General features: G+C 47.8%; 1 protein-coding gene across 2 annotated transcripts; it reads left to right on the top strand.

The window, feature by feature from the left end:
• The first annotated feature begins 570 nt into the window (after nt 1–570).
• MGAT1 (alpha-1,3-mannosyl-glycoprotein 2-beta-N-acetylglucosaminyltransferase) lies at nt 571–20,396 on the top strand. 2 transcript variants are annotated; one of them, XM_052642904.1, is made up of 3 exons: nt 571–677; nt 1,550–1,972; nt 17,854–20,396. In XM_052642904.1, exon 3 carries the CDS (start codon nt 17,978–17,980, stop codon nt 19,319–19,321), a length of 1,344 nt encoding a protein of 447 aa, XP_052498864.1. In that variant the 5' UTR covers nt 571–677; nt 1,550–1,972; nt 17,854–17,977; the 3' UTR covers nt 19,322–20,396. The 2 variants fall into 2 exon arrangements, with proteins under 2 accessions (XP_052498864.1, XP_052498865.1); XM_052642905.1 differs by lacking the exons at nt 571–677; nt 1,550–1,972 and adding an exon at nt 6,913–7,043.
• The last annotated feature ends 531 nt before the right edge of the window (nt 20,397–20,927 follow it).

The raw sequence follows: 20,927 nt of genomic DNA, 5'->3' as shown, positions 1-20,927 counted from the left end.
GACTCGAATCCAAAGAGTGGGCCAGCTTAAGCCTTCTTGAGAACCCCAAAGAGGCAGGTTGTTGCGACAGTAAAACCGAGGGGACCGGGCGAGACTGCCCCTGGCCGACTCCGCCCTCACTTCCGGGCTCTCGCTCCGCCCCCTTCCCGCCCAAGTCCAGCCTGGCCAAGCTGTCCAAGCACCAAACTTCACCACCGGGCCGAGGTGTCATGCGCATGCGCTCTTCTTCCCGCGAGGCTCGACGTGACGCTAGCTCCGGCTTTCCGCCACACTCTGCCCCGCCCCCTTCTTGCACAGCCGTTACTCTTGTCCCCATGTCTTTTGTCACCCGCACTCTGTCCTGCCCACACCTCGTCTGCAGTTCTGTGAATAGTAACTGCAAAACAACCTCAAGTCCTGCAGAGTCACGTTCCGTGCTCCCTTGGTGGCGGTGGTGATAGGCAGGGGGAGATAAGCGGGATGACGGGAGGTGGCACTTGCCGCGGACCCACTTCCGGAGGACGGACGGAAGTGGCTGTGGTAGATGGTGGGAGGGGGAAAGGAGTGCGAGGGGAGGGCCGGGCGCCGGGGGTCGAGGGGGTGGGGCCTGGGCCGGTAGTGGGGACCCGGCCTGGGGCCTGGAGTCCGACCAGGGGTGGGCTGCGGATACCTGCCGAGTCTGGGTGGGCGGGACCCAGGTAAAGAACTAGCGCAGATAGGGCGAGGGTCGTCTGGGCCGCAGAGGGGTGCGGGGGTCAGAGTCTAGAGAGGGTCGCGTTGTTACCCTCTTTCCCAGTGAACACAGAGCAAGGGGTTCCGGGGAGAAGGGTGGGAGGAGTCAAATTCTTGGCTGGGTGGGGGGGCGTTCTTGTGGACGCCACGCCCCTACAGGAAGGAAAGGCGCGTGCGTGTGTGTGTCTGTGTGTGTGTATGTGTAGGAATAAACTTAGAAGGGAGGGGGCGGCCGGGGTGGGCCACTGGACTGAAAAAATTGGAACATCACTGGGGCTGTTGGTGGTAGCATTCGGGCCTCTGGCATTTTAGGAAAGTGCTCTCGGGAGTCGCCCCAGGAAGGAGTTTGACGAAGATTGGGAATTACATCTTTGGCACAGTTTTGGAAGAGGGGGCTGCCAGTGAAGGGAAGGGGGCAAAGAATGCTTGTAGAAGGTGCCAGCATCTAGGTCTGGTATGGATTTAATTCAGACTGGGAGAGTTGGCCGATTAAAACACTGCACACCCTAAGAAGCTTGGGAGATGTAGGGCGATTAGTGTGTGGCACAAACAAGAGAACAGGAGGAGAATGTTCCTTTCTGTATTTCTTAGAAGTCAGTCTCCACACAGCAGTGGTTTTAGGTGCTGTCTTTCCTTTACCTTGAGTCATATTTGTATACATATTGTTGAGGTGACTGTTTTGGGGTGGAATATGTGAGTGAGGTAGGTACTTTGAATAACCTTGTGGAGTGTTTAAGGAAGGGTTTTTGATGATAATCTCATTTAGGTAAGAGGTATTAGGGGTTCCTTTGGGTATATAATAGATTAGAGAGTGTCATGATGTTTAAATATTCTTCAGGTTAACACAGAAATCAGCTTCCTGGGCCATGCCGGTTCTAAGGCCTGTTTCCTCTCATGAGCTTCAACAGAAGACGGACTCTCCAGCCCTCACAGTGGATGACTTTCCTTCCCTGAACAGGAGATGGGATAGTACCTGGGATCTGCCTATCACAGACTCTGGGCTTAATAAACCAGCTGAATGAAGGGATGTAATAGACCTCTGGGAGGAACACTGAAGCCTGCAGTGGGGGGGGAGGGACCTGGACATACTCCTTCCCCCCCAGACTCCTCCCACTCAGAGTCCACTCAGCCATGGACTTTGGACCTGGACCAGAGGAGAGAAGCTGCACTTCGGTGTTTCTAATCTGGGATTCTCAGTTTTGGAAATGGAGTACTGAATGGGGGTTTGATGATCTTCAGGGGAGCAGCTGAGAGAAGAAAGGTAAGGTTCCTGTCTCATTTCCCACTTGGTGTCTTGCTGCTCCTGTGCAGATAGTGTTGAGTGGGGCGAGTCCGGGGACACTGCCATTCAGAAAATGCCCTGATGAGAACTCTTACCCTGATGGGTACACAGGAAACTTCACCTCTCCTTCCCTCTCAGGGTGCAGGCTTGTTCCCAGTAGCTCCTTACCCAGATAGAGTACCTTGAAAGGAGTTGTGAGCAATGGCAGTGGTGAGGTTAGACCAAGGAGAACGTAAAAAGACTTTAGGCCTCTGAAGGGAGGTTATATTAGATTACTTGTCAGGGCTTTTTCCCCACTGGGATAATAGGATTCCAAGTCAGTTTGGGCTAAATACAACTCTGGAATGGATTATCCAGGCTGAGGCAGACTGCTGTGTTTTGGAGAGCTAACTAAATAGAGCTGCCTTGGGTGGGGGTAGGTAGCAGATGGTCTGGAATACCTCCTAAGTTGCCTCTCCTCCTTCCCCTTTAAGGAAATGTAGGCTGTGAAACCTCACTGTAAGAGCAGAGGAACAGAACATAGGTTTGGGAATCAGGATTTGTGTCCTAACTCTGCCTTTCTTAGTGTACAACCACTAGATATGTCAGTTAAGCTATGCCGTGTTCTCTTCACTTGCAAAATGGGGACAACTAACTTTCCAAGTCCCTCACAGGTTGTTTGCAAGGAACAAATGAAATGATAGATTCAGAATCTAGATTTTTCATCCAGGGCCATGTACATGTAGCAGAGTGACATTGTTATTGCTTGATATGCTTGTATAGTTGCATAGAGAAAAACTGAATTAGGACTTCTGTTCATTTATTGAATTAGTGTTCTGGCAAAAGTCTTATTTGTGCTTAATTAAAAGTCTGTCCTGAATTTGTCTCATCCCTTTGCTACTAGCCAATACCTCCTATCATGAAGTGGTGGCAAAGGTGCATGGGTTCAAAGAGAGCTCAGATTGAGGGATTCTGCCAGATACCTTGTTGGCTCTCAGAGCTCTCCAGTCAGCTAGGCACGTGTGCCTCTTTGGGGTAGCAGACCAAAGAGAGGTGGAGAGAAGTGTAAGTCTCAAGGACCAAGTGTCTGTTAGTAGATGGAGCTCCATTTCTTGGAGTGAGCACTGGGCCTTTCCTTTCTATGCCATATCCTGGTCATCTGTCCTGCTCTTTGAAGTGACAGTGTTTTTCAGACTGCCGTTGTTTAGCCTTCTATATTTTTGCAGGCTTTATTCCCATATAAAGCAGAAGCTGTTCATCTTACCTTCTTGCCTTCTGTTCCTTCCTTGAATTCCAATTTACCTATCCCAAGATGCCTGCTTTTCTGAGTGACAACAACAGCAGAAAGGAGAGGTGATGGAAATTTTGATAGACAGGATACAGCGGACTGGGCAAAGGGTAGGAAGCTTGGCTTCTAGCATCTCTTTGCCTCTCACTAGGTGTGTAACACCTAGGCCTCATATTCAGTGGGCATTTGCAAGCTGAAAAGCATGTATTTATGACTTGGTTTCTTTCTTTCTCCCTTCCTTCTTTTCCATAGGAGTCTGTGAGGCCCCCAGTGGCCTGAGGGCTGGGCAGGCAGACCTAGGTGGCTCCCTGGCCCTAGATATTTCTTCTCTAGTCTGATGCCTGAGATAGCTCGTAGAGTAGAGGCCGGGCTTCTACTATAGGGTGGGTCTGTCACCTCCCCTAGCTTTGCCCACCAAATTCCTGGTGCTATTCTTTGCTTAGACACTGGGATCACAGTGATCCCTCAGGGATATGTGGCCCCAGGCCCTCATCCTGCCTAGGAGGCCTGTGAGTGCTTCGAAGCACTTGAAGTACCACAGAGTCGTGCTATATTTGTACAGTGCTTACATTATGTGAAGTGTCCAGGCTGTTGTGTTGTGTCAGCTTTTCGTCACCACATTGTTGTGAGGAGAACAGAGCAGGGATTATTCTCCCAGTTTGATGCATGAGGGGAAGCTACAGAAGCCCTGAGCAGGCAGGGCTTGCCTAAGTGTGAAGTGGCAGATGCTGTGATCGCCTGCCCAGTTCTGTGCTGCTTCTATAGTATCTGACCTGACAAGGGCCGTCAGGATTCTGCTGCAAACCTCCAGGGAGGAGAACTCGAGGGCCCTGTCAGACAGCCTCTCTGGTAAGATCTTTCCTTCTTAGAGTGAGCCAAAATTCCTCTCCCCTATTGTTTCCAGCAAAAGCAGTAGTCCTTCCCTCAGCCTGACGCTTTGACAAGACAGTCCTCTTGACACAGCCATCAGCCTTCTCAAAGGGGCACCATGATGCCAGGGCATAGCACTCACTGGGTGTTCAGCCACTTAGCCAGGACCAATAAACCACATGTTGTGTGTATGTTGTAACTAAATACATTTATACCCTTTTTTCCAAAAGGAATTTTGACTAATCAAAAGTTCCATTTAATAGACATTGCTCAGTGATTATTGTGTTAATCTTTTCTCTTTGATTTTGGTGAGCTGAGTTTCTGTGTTGTCGAGGGGAGTAGAGGTATTGGGAGGAAGTAAGAGGGGTAAAATAGATACATCATTGATTTAAAACTTTGCTTTTATTTCTGCTTATGGTTTCAAGCTAAGATCTGTCTTATGTTCAGAGCATGAATTCTTTGCAAATTATACAAAAACTCAGGATATCTTGGGCATTGTTTATGGGAGGGCAGTTTCCTGAGACAAGTTTCACTTCCTTCTTGTCTATCCTCTCCTTTTTTGGGAGTAGTGGCTAGGACCAAAACTTCCTATTCTTCCATTTTCACAGAATCCAATCCCAGTTTCATCCCCAGAATTCAGGCACTTGGCTCCTTGTTTCTGCCCTTCTTCCCCTATAACCCATCTCCATGAAATATCCATCAGGAGCCCAGGGCCTCTTCCCAGGTCAATTTGGCACTCATCACCCTGGCTTCTTGCCTCTCAGAACAAATGTTTTCTTTTGCTTCCATCCAAGAATTCAGCTCATCCTGCCTCTCTAACCAGGTCCTTTGTTTTGGGACAGTCAGGGAATTTCTACTCTTAGATCTTCTGTGAGCCTTGAAATTTAAACAGAGGGTTATAGTGATGGGGCGTGAGTTTTGGTACACAGTTATCTTTCCTCTTTCCCACTGAACAGCCTTAGATAGAGAAGGATGATTGATAGAGATGGGAATCTGACATATTCTGGGCTAATTGGTTTCCTCACCTTTCAGCACTCTACTCTGGCCTTTGTCCTGGGACAGTGATCTTAGCTTCTGATATCTTGGATCCACAGTGTTTCCCAACTTTTCCCAGTTTTAGGAAACTATGGTTTTCCCTCTTGCTTTGACATGGAGTATTAGTATGTAATAATCCCATGTCCCCCTCATGAGGAAAAGCTTAGAGAGAGGGCAGAGATACAGAAACATTGGCTGCTGACTGGCCCGTAAGTGTGGACTCCCGTCTCTTGCCACAGTCCACACAATCAACTAAACTAGAGACCCTGGACACACACACACACAGTCCAGCGTCACTGAGGTGTCAGCTCTTCTTTCACTCTTCTCCTTTAGGACCAGGCTCCAACTGCAGGATTTCCCCGCTGCCCCACTGTGTGCTTGTCATGCTGGACACACAGCTATCTCAAACACTCAAGGCTGCATGAGAAGAGGGAATGAGTGCCATCTTGGAAGTAGGACTGCCTGGGTCTAAAACCTAGCCATGACCCTCATTAGGTCTGGTGACCTTCAGCAAATTGGGACTTAGCTTGAGCCTCAGACTCTACTACATCTGTAGAGTGAGATGACAGTGTATATTCTGCAGAGCTACTAGGGTTAAAGGAGAGGCTGGGGGTGGGGTAGGGTGTAGGTGCCTGTGAAGGCCACTGCAGGTGCATGTAAAGGCCACTGCAATTTTGTTTTAGCTCCTTACCCGCATGCAGGGAATTTTAGGTCATGTCCTGCCTTTGTTTCTTTAAACCGCCACACAATTCCTAGTTTCACTTAGAAACAAGTTAGTGAGTGATGTCAGTAACCACACACCACGAAGTTCCAGACTGCTCTGTGCTCTGAAACACAGGGGAGGGAAGTGGATGGGGGCAGGTGCTGGTGCCAGAACAGTGTGTCCTGGTCACATGGTAGTGCTGGCTCTGGGCCCAGTCCTTCTCAGGAAAGTTATCTGCCTGAGTAACCGGTAGTTCTTAGCATCCCACCTTCACTTCTTAGGGTCAGATACAGATATCTAGGCTTTGCCAGGGTTCCCCCTACCCCCTTTCACAGGTCTACCCCAAAGCCTGCTTGAGGCCTTCATTTCCTCTTTGGGTCTAATGGTTCTCCCCTAGGGAAAGGTCTGTCTGTTTCTTCTCTTTTACTTCGAACTAACAGCATTATCTACCCCGAAAGAAAAAACAAAAGCAAGGATGGCTCTTTCTCGATTTTGACTGCAAGTGTTTCCTCCGTGGGGTTCTTGTTCTCACTTCCCTGTAAGCTGCAGCCTCTGTGATGCCCTGGACTCCTCCCTCCCGGAAGCCAGCGGCTGGGGGAGCAGGCCCCCAGATTCTTGGCTTTGGGTTTGGTAAACGCACTACTGAGGTAAGCTGCTCGGCCTACCTCTGGCAGGGCTGTTCCCCTAAGCTCCACGAGATTCTGCACTGTGGCTGGGGCTAGGCGGGGAGACGCGAGAAGTCTGGACTGGAGTGGATTAAGCCTAATTGGTTTGATGGGTATTGACCCGTGGAGTTGCGATTGTGAGCAGCGAAGGGCCCAATAGTAAGTTATCTCCACTACATCTCCCGAAGTTGGGGACCCCGGAAAACTTGGGGTGTCCAGACCTCGAGTCGTTCTGAGAGATCGGGCGTTGGAGACGACCTGGGGAGAAGGGGCCCGGGGCAAGTTAGGGCAGACAGCTCCGCCCCTCGGCCCGCCCCGCCCCGCCCCGCCCTCCCCGGGGAAGGGCCACGTTGCCCGCCCGGCTATCCGGGCCCGGCGCGCTGCGAGAAGGGCCGGCCGGGCGGAAGGCGCCGGCAGCCGCACGAGCTCCTTGAACGCCCCGGGACACCCGGCTCGCTCCCCACGCTTCGGGGCGGGCCAAGCTCAGGGCCGGGAAGTTGGAAGGACCTGGTAAGTGGGAGCCAGGGAACGCCGGCATCCGTCAGTTTGTTCCCGGAAGGGGATTGAGGTCTGACTGAAGGAGGCCCCGCCGGAGGGGAGAGGGCGCTTCGGGACTCGGGTCCCGACTTGAGAGGCTGCCGCTTTCCAATCCCTCTGTGTCCCGCGACAGCCTCGGTGCCTGAGAGCCCCAGCAAGAGGAAATTGGCCCGGGCCACCCGGGGTCATGGCCGCGCGCCCCTCCTGAGCCGGGAAGTGGAACTCTTGCGTTCCGTTTGCGGAATCCCGGGCCTCCAGCTGTTGGAGAGAGGGCGGGCTCCGCGAGGAGGGGGCCGGTTGTGAAATTCATCCTCCGGGCGGACTTGGGTGCGGGGCTTGGAGGAGCTGATGTTGCTGGAGAGGGTTGGGGAGAGGAATCCGAGATGGCTTTTCCTCAGACTCCACCCCAGAGTCCTTTCCAAAAGTTATTAGGGGTTCTTTCTCAACAGCTCGGAGGAAGAATTGACTCAATGTGGAAATAAGTAAATTGTCAAGAAAATTTGCTCCTACTTGTTTGCTAATGTGTGTGAAGTAGGGGGCCCTGAGGCGTGCAGGGCCCCCATCTTACCAACTCCCGAGCAGAAGGGCTGGGGCCAGCAAGTCTGTGTTTCCTGAGGACAGTGAGCCGCGGAGTAAAAGGCTCTACCTTGGTTAACATTTGCCCCTGTGATGTATTTAATTAATCTCTGCTGTACGAACATCAACTGGCTAAGATTGTCCAGCTTTCTCTTCTGTCGTTTCAGACCATGTAGCCTTTTCTCTTAGATGCTTACACCCCCCGCCCCACCCCGCGTCTGCCTCTATTCCGAAACTATTGAGCTCTCTTGGATTCCCCACCAGGTCCTTTTCTCAGATTAGAAAGCAGTGTAGTGTGTTTAACCTCAGTGGCGGATGTGACAGGTTAAACTCATTTCCTGTTTGGGACATTGAGGAAGTTAGTACTGTTCTTTTTGTCATCAGATCCCAGAGACCTTGGAGATGATCCACATCAAGCCTCTCCCTGTACAAATGCAGGAACGAAGCACAAGTGACTACTCAGGGTTACTTGGTTTCCCAAGGCTTTGTGCTTTTTTGCTGCACTAGCATCATATATCCCGTTAGCCTTTTCCAGGACGAATAACCTGTATCCCTTCTCTCTAGGTCTCATTCTCTTATGTCCTTGAATTATTTAGTGTATCTTCTCTGACTCCCTTTCAGTTCTTCCATCCTTTTGAAATTATGGAGCCTGGTACAAGATACAGGAGGATACATTATTAGAGGAGGTCTAATAATGAACAAAAAAGTAATTCAATTAAGTCTCCATTATCTCTGGCGTGTTTATACTTTCTTGGTTTTTTTTTAGGCAGTGCTTTTTAACATGCTAAGCAAGACAGATAGAAAGGAAGGTCTGTCAACATTCATTTCCATACTTTCTAAAAAATAAATAAGACTTCTCCATTTCTGCTCATTTTTGACTATCTGGTGTTCTCTTGCTGTTTAAAAAACATCTTTTTAAATTTTTTTTTTTTTTTTTGCCATAGAGAGAGGACTGGCTAGAGAATACTGTAGGAATCAGAGTGTTAGAAAGGGTTCTTACAGCTCCGAGGCAGTTCTTCAGAAGAAAAAACTGAGACTTACAGAAGTTGGTGGGACCTGCCCAGAGCCTTCTGGGTTTTGATTGAGGGTCTTATTCACTAAAAAGGCTCATTCCTCATTCCCACCACAGTGTACTTGGTCTTTGTACTTGGTGGTATGGACCAGCTGTGTCACTTCCCTGAAGGAGCAGTGAAAACTCTGGCAAAACAAAGTTTGAGTTTGAGTTTGTGCTTTGTAGGCAAATGTCATTGATAACAGAACATCAGGTATTCAGGTCAAGGTTAAGGACTGTTCTGTTTTAGAAAAGGAAGGTGTGTCCGATTGTATTTTCCCCAACGGCCACAACCTTAAACATCCCATTCTCCAGTTGTTACCGTAGGACACTGCCCTCCTGCCACCTGGCTGTGGTGGCTGCGTTTCTTTTTCCTTGAATGTAGGCAGGACTCATGATACCCCTGACCAGTGAATGAGCCAGAAGTGATGCAAGGTTGGGTCATGGAAAGGATGCACTTTTACTCCCGTTCTTTCTTCAGACAGTCACTGTTTGGAGTTCAGCCTCATGCTCAGAGGAAGTCCACACCATGCAGAGAGGCCACATGGAGGTGACTCCAGCTGACATCTCCGCCAACGCCAACAGCAACCTGCCGACATATGAGAAACTAAGCCGTTAGAGGAGTCTTCTAGCTGAAGTCGCAGACATCATGGTGCAGAGGCAGGTCATCTCCTTTGTGCCCCAGTGTCCAAATTCCTTACTCGTAGAAACCAACAGAGAAGAAATGATTGCTCTTGTTTTAAGCCATTAGGTATTTTTTATTATTCATCAGTAAATACCTAATGGAGTATGTATAGGGGCAGGACCTCAAAATTTGGACTCTTGTGTACAGATGGCAGAAGGAACACTTGCCCTTTGTATCAAGGCTACTTGAAGATTCTGCTTCACTCATCGTTTCAGATACTCATTGCTACATAACAAATCACCCTAAAACCTAGTGGCTTAAAACAGCTGAATCATTTTATTCCCGTCTCAGCTATGTCATTTTGCTTCTGGTCTTTCGTGTAGTTGCAGTTAGTTGTGGCTGGGGCTGGAATCATCTGGAAGGCTTCCTCTCATGTCTACTATCTGTTGCTGACTGTCAGCTGACCTTAGCTGTGGCTGTCAGCCAGAATACTTGGAAGGTATCTAGTCCATGTGGTTGGGCTTCCTCTTACCTTAGTGGCTAGGTTCCAACAATAGGCATCAAGGAGCATCAAGTAGAAACTGTGTTGACTTTCATGAACTAGTCTTGAGAAGTCACATAATCATCACTTCCTCTGTAGTCACAGCTCAGAGAGAGGGAACATTGATCCCACCCGCTATCCCTGCCCGCCCCCCCTCCCCAGCTCTGGAGGGAGGCATGTCATTGTCACTTTGTAAGAAGAGCATGTAGAATGGGATGTTTTGTAATCAATTTTGAAAAATGTAATCCTTCACTGTTAGGCTTCTAATTTGGTCTTTCTCCCCAGTTTAGTTAATAATGTCCTCCATCTAACTACTTGAACTTCATACATGTGCCAAGCACTGTAATAGGTTTAGAGGTCATAGAGCCTTTTCTTCTAAGGAGTAAGGTGAGAGTCAGGTAAGTACAGCCACAGATTCTATTACAGTGTGGAGAGGGAAGGCAGGAGGTGCGGAGAGAGTATGGTGGAAGTATAGTTGTGGGAAGCCTGAGTCTGCCTGGATGTTAAAGAAGTACTCACCCAAACTGGGTTCTTAGGAGGTATAGTGCTTGTCCACGGGGCTCTAGATGATTTCAGCATGCAGGACCAGCCAGAGCAGAGACAACAGTGTATAAAGTGTACTTACTGGGGGAGGTAAGTAGCCTGTTGAGGCCAGAGTATGCAGTTCATGGAGTTAGTGGTTGGAGGTGAGATTGAAAGGGATGTTTGAGTCAGTTTGTTGTGAAGGCCCTGTGTGTCATAATAATGATTTTGAATTTTATTCTGTGGGTAGTGGCAGTATGGTTTTTAAGGCAGGTGAGTGTTGTGACCAGGTGTGTACTTTAAGAAGTATGCTCTGTTGCTATTGGGAAGGTTGCTTAAAGGGAAGCAAAGTTAGTGATAGGTGGACCAGCTGAGAAACCCAGTCAGGTTAAAGGGTTTGAGATCTTGAAATGGGATGATGGCAGTAAAAGAATAAACTCTCTCTTCCACTTTAATAATTCTGAAATTCTTGGGGCTGGATATGTTTCAGAATTCAGAAATTTTTGGATTAAAAAAGATGACCTGGTACATTTATGATATAGTCTGAGATCTGGAGCAGCATACTGTAGTCCAGCATGTTTCTTTCTGGAGCAAAATATATGAATGGGATATATAAAGGCTATAAGTAGCCTCACATTAGATTAGATTTCTCCAAATGAGGTTATGCCAAACAAGTGTGGAAAACTTCTGTTTTTCAACACTTTCTGGACTTGGGAATTACAGTTAAGTGATTGTAGGTGTGTGACATACACATGAAAGTCACTTTTTTGTTACAGGCATATCTCTTGAACGTTGAGGATCCTAGCATAGCAGCTTGGCAGCACTGGGGGAGCTGGTCCGCCTCAAGTAGCATGTATCTGAGAGGATTTGACAGATACTGAGCACAGGGTTGTGCTGGTGCTGATGGTTGTGAAGGGGAGGTGGACCTCACATGGGCCGACGGTATCTGGGAAGGTGTCCGGCGAGATGTGAGTCAGAACCCACTAGGTGAAGGAGAGAGAAGAGCAGACCAGGCATACAGGCACATGCAAAGGCCCTGAGGCAGGCTTGGATGTTTGGACCCTGGAAGGAATCTAGTAGAGTGGTGCAGAGGCGGGAACCACCAAGAGAGGAGACAGACAAGTGATGGGCTAGCACTTACCTTGTCATATGCCAGGCACTGTTTAAACACTTAATGAGAATTATCTCACCCAATCCTCAGAGCAACCCAATGAGGTATTCTGCCACCATTTCCAACTTAGAGGCGAGAAAATTGAGTCTCAGCAATGTGAAAAAACTCAGGGTGATGCCCAAGCATTGCCCTGGGCTGTTTGACTTGCTCATATTACTGCCATACCCTCCAAATGGTAGGACTTAGAGCAGCAGCGCTTCCTGGATGAGTGCATGGGCTCTGTTGGCCAAAAGCTGGACTGTCTCATCCCATGGGCACAGCCATTTGCTGGAGAGTGTGTGCGTTTGTGTATTCACACACCGCTAGCTTCTAGACAGAGTAGAGGATCATACTCTGGAGAATAAGGGGAGAAGTAGTAGGAAATGGCACTGGGACTGTGGGAGAGTGTGTATGGAAAACAGGTGGGCCTGGGAATAGTTATGTCCTGTACTCAGATGGCAAGAGAAGCAAGTTCTGTTTGAGAATTTAGAGGAAAGAGTTGTGGAGTGGAGAACAAAGGCCTGAGCGCTAAGTTGGAGGCCTGGTGGCGTGGGGCAGCTGTTTGCTATGGGCTGTCGAGCCATTCACAAGGTTTATAGACTTGCTAAGGATACAATCTGCCGAGGGGCTGAGAAGATTGCTTTGATCTGCCTGGCTTAGAAGGGTGGTGGGGAGGTCTTCTAGGCCTCGGGGTAGTGGGTGTGGGCCGCCTAGTTCTAATGTCCAGAAAAGAGTGAGGATGGAGAGGATATGGTCCCTGGGGTTTTGCCACCATTCTGAGAGCCTCTTGGCCTGAGGTGGCTCATTGATGAGTCTGAGACAGGCTTGTTCCTCCAGCCCTGAAACCAACACTTGAGCTGATGCAGTTCAGTTTCTCTTTTCTTTCCCCTATCCTTCTGCCTGAAGTCTTTTCCTATCCAGTCAGTTGGGAGGCAGGACATGGAGGGTTAGGGATTCCAACATTGACCACATCCTCAGGCGGAGGGAGGAAAAACTGGGAATCTTTGTGTGTTTCTTTTCTGGGAAACCCTGATTGGTGAATGAGCACTGATAAAATGGAAATTGAATGACACAATGAAACAGAGGCTTCTAAGAAGACTGGTGCTATGGCGCTGTGAGTGTGGATGGTTTCTGGAAGGAAGATAAGGAGGTGGTGGTGCTTGCAGGGCCTGGAGGGGTCTCAGAGGAGGGACAGGATCCATTCGCTCTAGAGACTCTTAAAGATCAGCCCTTTGATTGGATACTGGATCGGCCTGCTTGAGAGCCCAGAAGCACAGAGATGAAATCTGGGACCCGAGATTTTGGTTAGCTTAGTGAACTGGGCTGTGAGGCAGAGGGTAGCTGGCAGAGCAGCCAGCACAAGAGAGTGCAGACCTGCAACTTGTGGGTGTGAAGTGTTGAGACCAGAGGCAGGAATGCCAGGGTGAAAGTTACATGGTCCAGAATGGCAGCTGTCCTGGCATTGAAGGGTGTGGTAGAGTGAGGGGCCTGGCAGGACCATGCCTTTTTCTTGTTGGCTGTGTGTCCCAGTCCCTTCCCAGAGCCTGGCAGAGAGCAGATCGTGTCATGGCAGACCGTGGAGTGGTTGAAGAGTTCAGGACAAATAGATCGTCCCCAGTTCTTCTGATGTGTCCAGCTGGGGCCATATTGGACAAAGCTAGTCAGAGCTGTGGGCTATGTCCCTGTTTGATTTTATTTGAAAATAACTTCAAAATTTAAAAAGTTGCAAGAATAAAAACGGTATAAAGATTCTCATATTCCCTTTACTCAGATCTGCCCATTAACATTTTGCTCCATTTTCTCTTCGTATTTATACTTGATATTTTTGTTCTGAACCATTTGAGAAGTTGCATCTACCATGGCTCTCTATACCTAATTACTTCATCATGTATTATATAAGCATTGGGATATTCTTTTATATAACCACAGTGTGGTTATCACCTAGTCAACACTGATATTTTGATCTACTGTCTGTATTCTAATTTTGTCATTTGGTGTAATAATATCTTTTTTAAAAGTTTTATTGAGGTATAAATGATATACAGTAAGCCTTAGGTATTTGAAGTGGGCATTTTCAGAAGTTTGTTCATCTGTATTCAGCCTGAAACTATCACCCCCATGAATTTTCCTAGTGTCCCTGTGAAACACCTCCCCTGATGGTCTCACTGCCAGGCAGACACTGATCTGTATGTATTCCTTCATATGTTGCAGCATTATCTTGAGATTTGTCTATGTGTTGTATGTATCAGTAGTTTGTTTCATTCATTTTATTTATTTTTTATGTTTCATTTTAATTGCTGAATATTATTCCATTCCATGGATAAGCCACAGTATTCCAATGCTGATGGGTGTTTGGGTTGTTTCCACTTTTTGGCACTTATGAAGAAAGCTCCCTCAAACATTCTATATTGCTTTTTGTATAGATACTTTTCATTTCTCTTGTATGTATATGTAGGAGTGGACTTACTGGGTCACATGGTATCTCTGTTTAGCATTTTGACAAACTGCCAAAGTACTCTAAAAGGGCTTCAGTTCTTTATGTCACACCATATAGGAAAACTAATTCAAAATGAATCATAAATGTAAATGTAAAACTTAAAACTGTAAAACAAGAAAGGAAAACATAGGGAAAAAAATCTCTGTGACTTTAACAAAGATTTCTTAAATACGACACCAAAAACATGATTCATTTAAAAAAAAAAAAGAACCCTGAAGATTAGAAATCATCAAAATTAGAACTTCTATTCTTAAACTGATTCTATTATGAGAATCGGACAAATTTTTGATTTTTGCTAGTGTGATGGGTGAGAAATGTTACCTTCAGTTCAGTTCAGTTCAGTTCAGTTGCTCAGTCGTGTCCGACTCTTTGCAACCCCATGAATCGCAGCACGCCAGGCCTCCCTGTCCATCACCAACTCCCGGAATTCACTCAGATTCATGTCCATCGAGTCGGTGATGCCATCCAGCCATCTCATCCTCTGTCGTCCCCTTCTCCTCCTGCCCCCAATCCCTCCCAGCATCAGAGTCTTTTCCAATGAGTCAACTCTTCGCATGAGGTGGCCAAAGTACTGGAGTTTCAGCTTTAGCATCATTCCTTCCAAAGAAAGCCCAGGGTTGATCTCCTTCAGAATGGATTGGTTGGATCTCCTTGCAGTCCAAGGGACTCTCAAGAGTCTTCTCCAACACCACAGTTCAAAAGCATCAATTCTTCGGCGCTCAGCCTTCTTCACAGTCCAACTCTCACATCCATACATGACTACTGGAAAAACCATAGCCTTGACTGGACGGACCTTAGTCAGCAAAGTAATGTCTCTGCTTTTGAATATACTGTCTAGGTTGGTCATAACTTTTCTTCCAAGGAATAAGCGTCTTTTAATTTCATGGCTGCAATCACCATCTGCAATGATTTTGGAGCCCAAAAAAATAAAGTCTGATAATGTTTCCACTGTTTCCTCATCTATTTCCCATGAGGTGATGAGACCAGATGCCATGATCTTCGTTTTTTGAATGTTGAGCTTTAAGCCAACTTTTTCACTCTCCCCTCTCACTTTTATCAAGAGGCTTTTTAGTTCCTCTTCGCTTTCTGCCGTAAGGGTGGTGTCATCTGCATATCTGAGGTTATTGATATTTCTCCTGCAATCTTGATTCCAGCTTGTGTTTCTTCCAGTCCAGTGTTTCTCGTGATGTACTCTGCATATAAGTTAAATAAGCAGAATGACAATATACAGCCTTGACGTACTCCTTTTCCTATTTGGAAGCAGTCTGTTGTTCCATGTCTATTTCTAACTGTTGCTTCCTGACCTGCATACAGATTTCTCAAGAGGCAGGTTAGGTGGTCTGGTATTCCCATCTCTTTCAGAATTTTCCACAGTTGATTGTGATCCACACAGTCAAAGGCATTGGCATAGTCAATAAAGCAGAAATAGATGTTTTTCTGGAACTTTCTTGCTTTTTCCATGATCCAGCGGATGTTGGCAATTTGATCTCTGGTTCCTTTGCCTTTTCTAAAACCACCTTGAACATCAGGAAGTTCACGGTTCACGTATTGCTGAAGCCTGGCTTGGAGAATTTTGAGCATTACTTTACTAGCATGTGAGACGAGTGCAATTGTGCAGTATTTTGAGCATTCTTTGGCATTAGCATAGTTTTAATTAGAATTTTTCTTATCATAAGTGAAATTAAACAACTTTCCATACATCTATGGGCCATTTTAGTACTTTTTTGTGTGAGTTATGCTAGTGTTTTAGACAGGGAATTTTTGGCTTTTTTTTTCCCTCAGTTTTTAAGAACTTTGTCTGTTAGGGTATTGGCTTTTTATTTGTGATGTGTGTTTCAAATATTCTCTTCCAGTTTGTTATTCTTCTTTTGACTTGGTTATGGTGTTTTTGGAGAAGGAAGTGGCAACCCACTCCAGTATTCTTGCCTGGAAAATTCCATGGATAGAGGAGCTTGGGGGGCTACAGTCCACAGGGTCGAAAAGAGTCAGACACTACGTAGCAACTGAGCACACATGGTATTTTTAGCCATGCAAAAACATTTTATTTATCACTGCATCTGTATTTTAAGTCATACTTAGAAAGCCTTTCCCTATGCTAAGCTATAGAGGGATTGACATAAATCTTCTTTTAGCACTTGTATGTTCTAGTCCACTTGAAATTTATTCTTGTATACAGATCTTATTTTTGTTTGCAAATACCTGTATAGTTGTTATAACAATATTAATAAGACCATTTTTTTGCCCCAGTAATTCTAATTATCCTCTTTATCATACATTAGATTTCTACATGTATTTGAGTCTATTTCTGTAGTTGAAATTCTGTTCCTTTGCATCTGTTTAATTTCCATTCCTTGAATGATCTGTTTGTTTACATATCAGCACCACATTGTTGTTCATTCACTCAGTTGTGTCCGACTCTTTGCGACCCCCATGGACTGCAGCACGCTAGGCTTCCCTCTCCTTCACCATCTCCCATAGCTTGCTCAAACTCATGTCCATTGAGTTGGTGATGCCATCCAACCATCTCATCCTGTCATCCCCTTCTCCTCCTGACTTCTGGCTTTTCCAGCATAAGGATCTTTTCCAGTGACTTGGCTTTTTGCATCAGGTGGAAAAAGTATTGGCGTTTCAGCTTTAGCACCAGTCCTTCCAGTGACTATTCAGGGTTGATTTCCTTTAGGATTGACTGGTTTGATCTGATCAGCATCACACACTTTTAATTATAGAGGCTTTGTAATGTGTAGTATATCTGGTAGAGCTAGTCCCTCTTCACAGCTTGTTCATTTTCATCATTTTCCTAGATGTTCTGTTTGAACTTCAGTGCCAGTTTGACTAGCTGTACAAAAACTATTTTTATTGAGACTTTTGATGTAGCTGAGGTGTCCTAACCAAGAACAAGGGATATTTAAGTCATCTTCTGTCTTTTCAGGAATTATAAGTTCCGGTAGGTTTTTGCATATTTCTTGTTTATTCCTGAATAATGTATCATTTCATACATTTCATATCATTTCATAGCTATTATAAATAAGGTTTTCTAATTTGTTGTTTATTTAGTGAGTTACTATTTGTGGATATGAAGGCTATTGATATTTGCACATTAATTTTTATCTACCACTACGTGACTCAATTTTTTGATTGTTTGGGTTGGACTTACATTGTTTCTTGTAGAGTTTTCAGTCATATTCTCATAGCATCAGCACATTTGTACTTCTGCCTGTAATTGTATTCTGCAGTCGAATTGCATTGGCTGATCCCTCCAACAGAATGTTAAACAGTCATGTAGATCTGGTCCCTGACCTTCATGGGAATGCCTCTGGTGCTTCCTTATTAGGTATGGTGCTGGCTTTAGTCCTGAGGTGTAATACTAAGAATTTTAAAATCAGTAATCTTTGGGCAGTTTGATTTGAGGAACGGGAGGCAGATGGTCTTACCCCCCCACCTCTCCTAAGGTCTGGATGGAAGATGGTAAACAAAATCTGTCAGGTAGAGAAGGGGTGGGTGGGGTTCCTTTGCTTCCTCTCTTCCACCAACATCATTCTCTACATATCCTGCTCCCCCACTCCCCCCAAAAAACCCCCCACATTTCTTTTCAGAGGATTCATTAAACTCATTTTGGAGTCGGGAAGCATGCTATCCTAATCCTGTTCTTCCATACAGATTGACCCTCCGAATTAGGGAATGGGTAGCTCTTTTCTAAGAGAAGTCTGGAGTTAACCTCCCGGCCTTCCTTGTCCTGAACTTTTTCATCTGTTTCTGCCCCCTCTTCTGCTCTAGAGCAGCCCCATGCCTTGTGATGATGGTTGTTTTTCTCCTCTCCTCAGGTGCATGGCTGCTTCCTAATCCTGGAGCCCAGAGGAAGCATATCTAGAACCGTGGGGGCGTGAGCCAGGCAGGCTGAGGGCAGCCTTGAGCCCTACCCTTCCCGCCTCCCCTGCGGGGGCCAGGATGCTGAAGAAGCAGTCTGCAGGGCTTGTGCTGTGGGGCGCCATCCTCTTTGTGGCCTGGAACGCCCTGCTGCTCCTCTTCTTTTGGACACGCCCAGCGCCTGGCAGGCTACCCTCAGACAGTGCTCTTGATGATGACCCCGCCAGCCTCACCCGCGAGGTGATCCGCCTGGCCCAGGACGCCGAGGTGGAGTTGGAGCGGCAGCGGGGCCTGTTGCAACAGATCAGGGAGCACCATGCTAGGTGGAGCCAGCGGTGGAGGGTACCCACCGTGGCCCCGCCTGTCCCGCCACGAGTGCCTGTGACCACTCCACCAGCTGTAATCCCCATCCTGGTCATCGCCTGTGACCGCAGCACTGTTCGGCGCTGCCTGGACAAGCTGCTGAATTACCGGCCTTCGGCTGAGCACTTTCCCATCATTGTCAGCCAGGACTGCGGGCATGAGGAGACAGCCCAGGTTATTGCCTCCTACGGCAGCGCTGTCATGCACATCCGGCAGCCCGACCTGAGCACCATTGCAGTGCCACCTGACCACCGAAAATTCCAGGGCTACTACAAGATTGCTCGGCACTACCGCTGGGCACTGGGCCAGGTCTTTCACGAGTTCAAGTTCCCAGCAGCCGTGGTGGTAGAGGATGATCTGGAGGTGGCTCCAGACTTCTTCGAGTACTTTCAGGCCACTTACCCGTTGCTGAGGGCCGACCCCTCCCTCTGGTGTGTGTCTGCCTGGAATGACAATGGCAAGGAGCAGATGGTAGACTCCAGCAAGCCCGAACTGCTCTACCGCACAGACTTTTTCCCTGGCCTGGGCTGGTTGCTGTTGGCTGAGCTCTGGGCTGAGCTGGAGCCCAAGTGGCCCAAGGCCTTTTGGGACGACTGGATGCGCCGGCCAGAGCAGCGGCAGGGCCGGGCCTGCGTGCGGCCCGAAATCTCCAGAACAATGACCTTTGGCCGCAAAGGTGTGAGCCATGGGCAGTTCTTTGACCAGCACCTCAAGTTTATCAAGCTGAACCAGCACTTCGTGCCCTTCACCCAGCTGGACCTGTCGTACTTGCGACAGGAGACCTACGACAGGGATTTCCTTGCACGTGTCTATGGTGCTCCCCTGCTGCAGGTGGAGAAAGTGAGGACCAGTGAGCGGAGTGAGCTGCAGGAGGTGCGAGTGCAATACACGAGCAGGGACAGCTTCAAGGCCTTTGCCAAGGCCCTGGGAGTCATGGATGACCTCAAGTCTGGTGTCCCCAGGGCCGGCTACCGGGGCATCGTCAGCTTCCTGTACCGGGGCCGCCGTGTCCACCTGGCCCCACCCCAGACCTGGGATGGTTATGATCCTAGCTGGAATTAGCAGCACCTGCGTGTCCATCGTGGGCCCCCTCCTTGCCATCTCATGGCCTAAGATGGGACCGCAGTCCCTGGGCTTCATCGTCCTCTCTGTGTTTCTCTCTTGGGTCCATTGATCTTTTTTTTTTCTTTTTCCGAGTGGCATTCAAGTGCACAGATGATGAGGTGAGGGTTATTCTCTCATTCTCAAGGGGGTCAAATCAAGGGACTCTTTCTGGAATATGTTGGGGGAGTTATTAAGCAAGAAACCACTGTGTGGTAGGAGGGACTTGGGCTTATCATTGCCACCCACATCCACATTCCAGGTTTTCTCCTAGGGCATCGATGGAGAGGTTGGCAACTTTAGTTCTCTTGATCAGGCCTCTTTTTCCTGTCCTGGCTCTTCTAGCCAGAGTATGAGCCCTCCTCCTGTACCTGTCCCCGACCATCTCCGCTTTCTCCCAGTTGGAGTAGGGTTAGGGGGCTGTATTATGTGAGAAGGGGATGTATCTGTGCCGGAATGAGACTAACCAAAAGGGTTTCATCATCGTCAGGGTCCGGATAGAGCTGTTAGGTTGTCAGGGTTTACTGCCTCCTGCCTGTATTTCTCTTCTTCCCCTCTCCTCCATCTTTGACCTCCTCTCAGCTCTTCTTTCTATGCAGCCCAGCAGTTCATGATTCTAAGATGAAATGGTGAAGGGAAAAAGCAGAACGTTCCCTCAGCTCGTCCACTGTGGTGGGGAGAAAGCCTTGGATGCTGGGGCACCCCTCCCTCATTCTTCCTCTAAGAAACAGACTGCCCCTCCCTCCTCTCCATCCAGTCCTTTCCAAAAACCAGCCCTCTCCAGAAACCAGTCCTTTCCCTGTTGCTCTACGACAGTTCATGCTAGCCTGGCTTCTGGAGGCCCTGTTAGTGTGAGGTACAGCAGCCAAGACCATTCGACCCAACCTCCCTCCCTTCTCTCCCAGACATCCCCGGGTGCACAGATCAGGATGCAGATGGGTTGGAGAGCAACGTGTGTGTGTTTGTTTCTTGCCTGACCTCAGTTCATGGAGGAAAGTTTAAGCTACAGAATTATTTTCAAAAATAAAGGCTGAATTGTCTGAAAAACTGTGTGTTTATGTGTCCTGGAAAAGGAGGTGGGAATGGAAAAGGGAGGTGAAGTGTGGAGGAAGAAAGGAAAAGAATGAGGATTGAAGGAAGGGGCTGCACAGAGAGGAAGAAAAGCAGATGACAGGAAGGTAAGAGCAGGGAGTGGGGAAAAAAGGCATAGGAGAGCTGAGGAGGGGCCTGGGCGTGAAAGGCCAGGCTTGGAGGTGGAGAGGACCTAAGGCTTTACTCCCCTACTGCTAATCTCTGTAGAGGTGGGCTGTGGCCCCTCAAGGCCTGAGAGAACATGGGCCTCCTCTCCTGCAGTGGGTACATTGTGTGGGCGCCCTCTGCTAGCCCAGGCACCATTTCCTAGGCATCCTCCAGCACTGTCCCTGAGCTCCAAGATGTAGAGCTGACAGCTGGATCAACTCTGGCAGTAGCACATGGAGCATGAGAATGGCTTTCACACTGCCACCCAGAACACCCACACATAAATAACAAACTTTGCCTGAAACTTCCTGAGAGTTTCTGTTACCCA

This window comes from Budorcas taxicolor, chromosome 7 (assembly GCF_023091745.1).
Source record: "Budorcas taxicolor isolate Tak-1 chromosome 7, Takin1.1, whole genome shotgun sequence".
Lineage (NCBI taxonomy): Eukaryota > Metazoa > Chordata > Mammalia > Artiodactyla > Bovidae > Budorcas > Budorcas taxicolor.
The sequence above is the reverse complement of the archived record's forward strand: the minus strand, read 5'-3'. Positions and strand labels throughout refer to the sequence as shown.

Bases quoted from the DNA above. Each gene is read 5' to 3' on its own strand.
- MGAT1 (XM_052642904.1), top strand. From the start codon at position 17,978: ATGCTGAAGAAGCAGTCTGCAGGGCTTGTGCTGTGGGGCGCCATCCTC.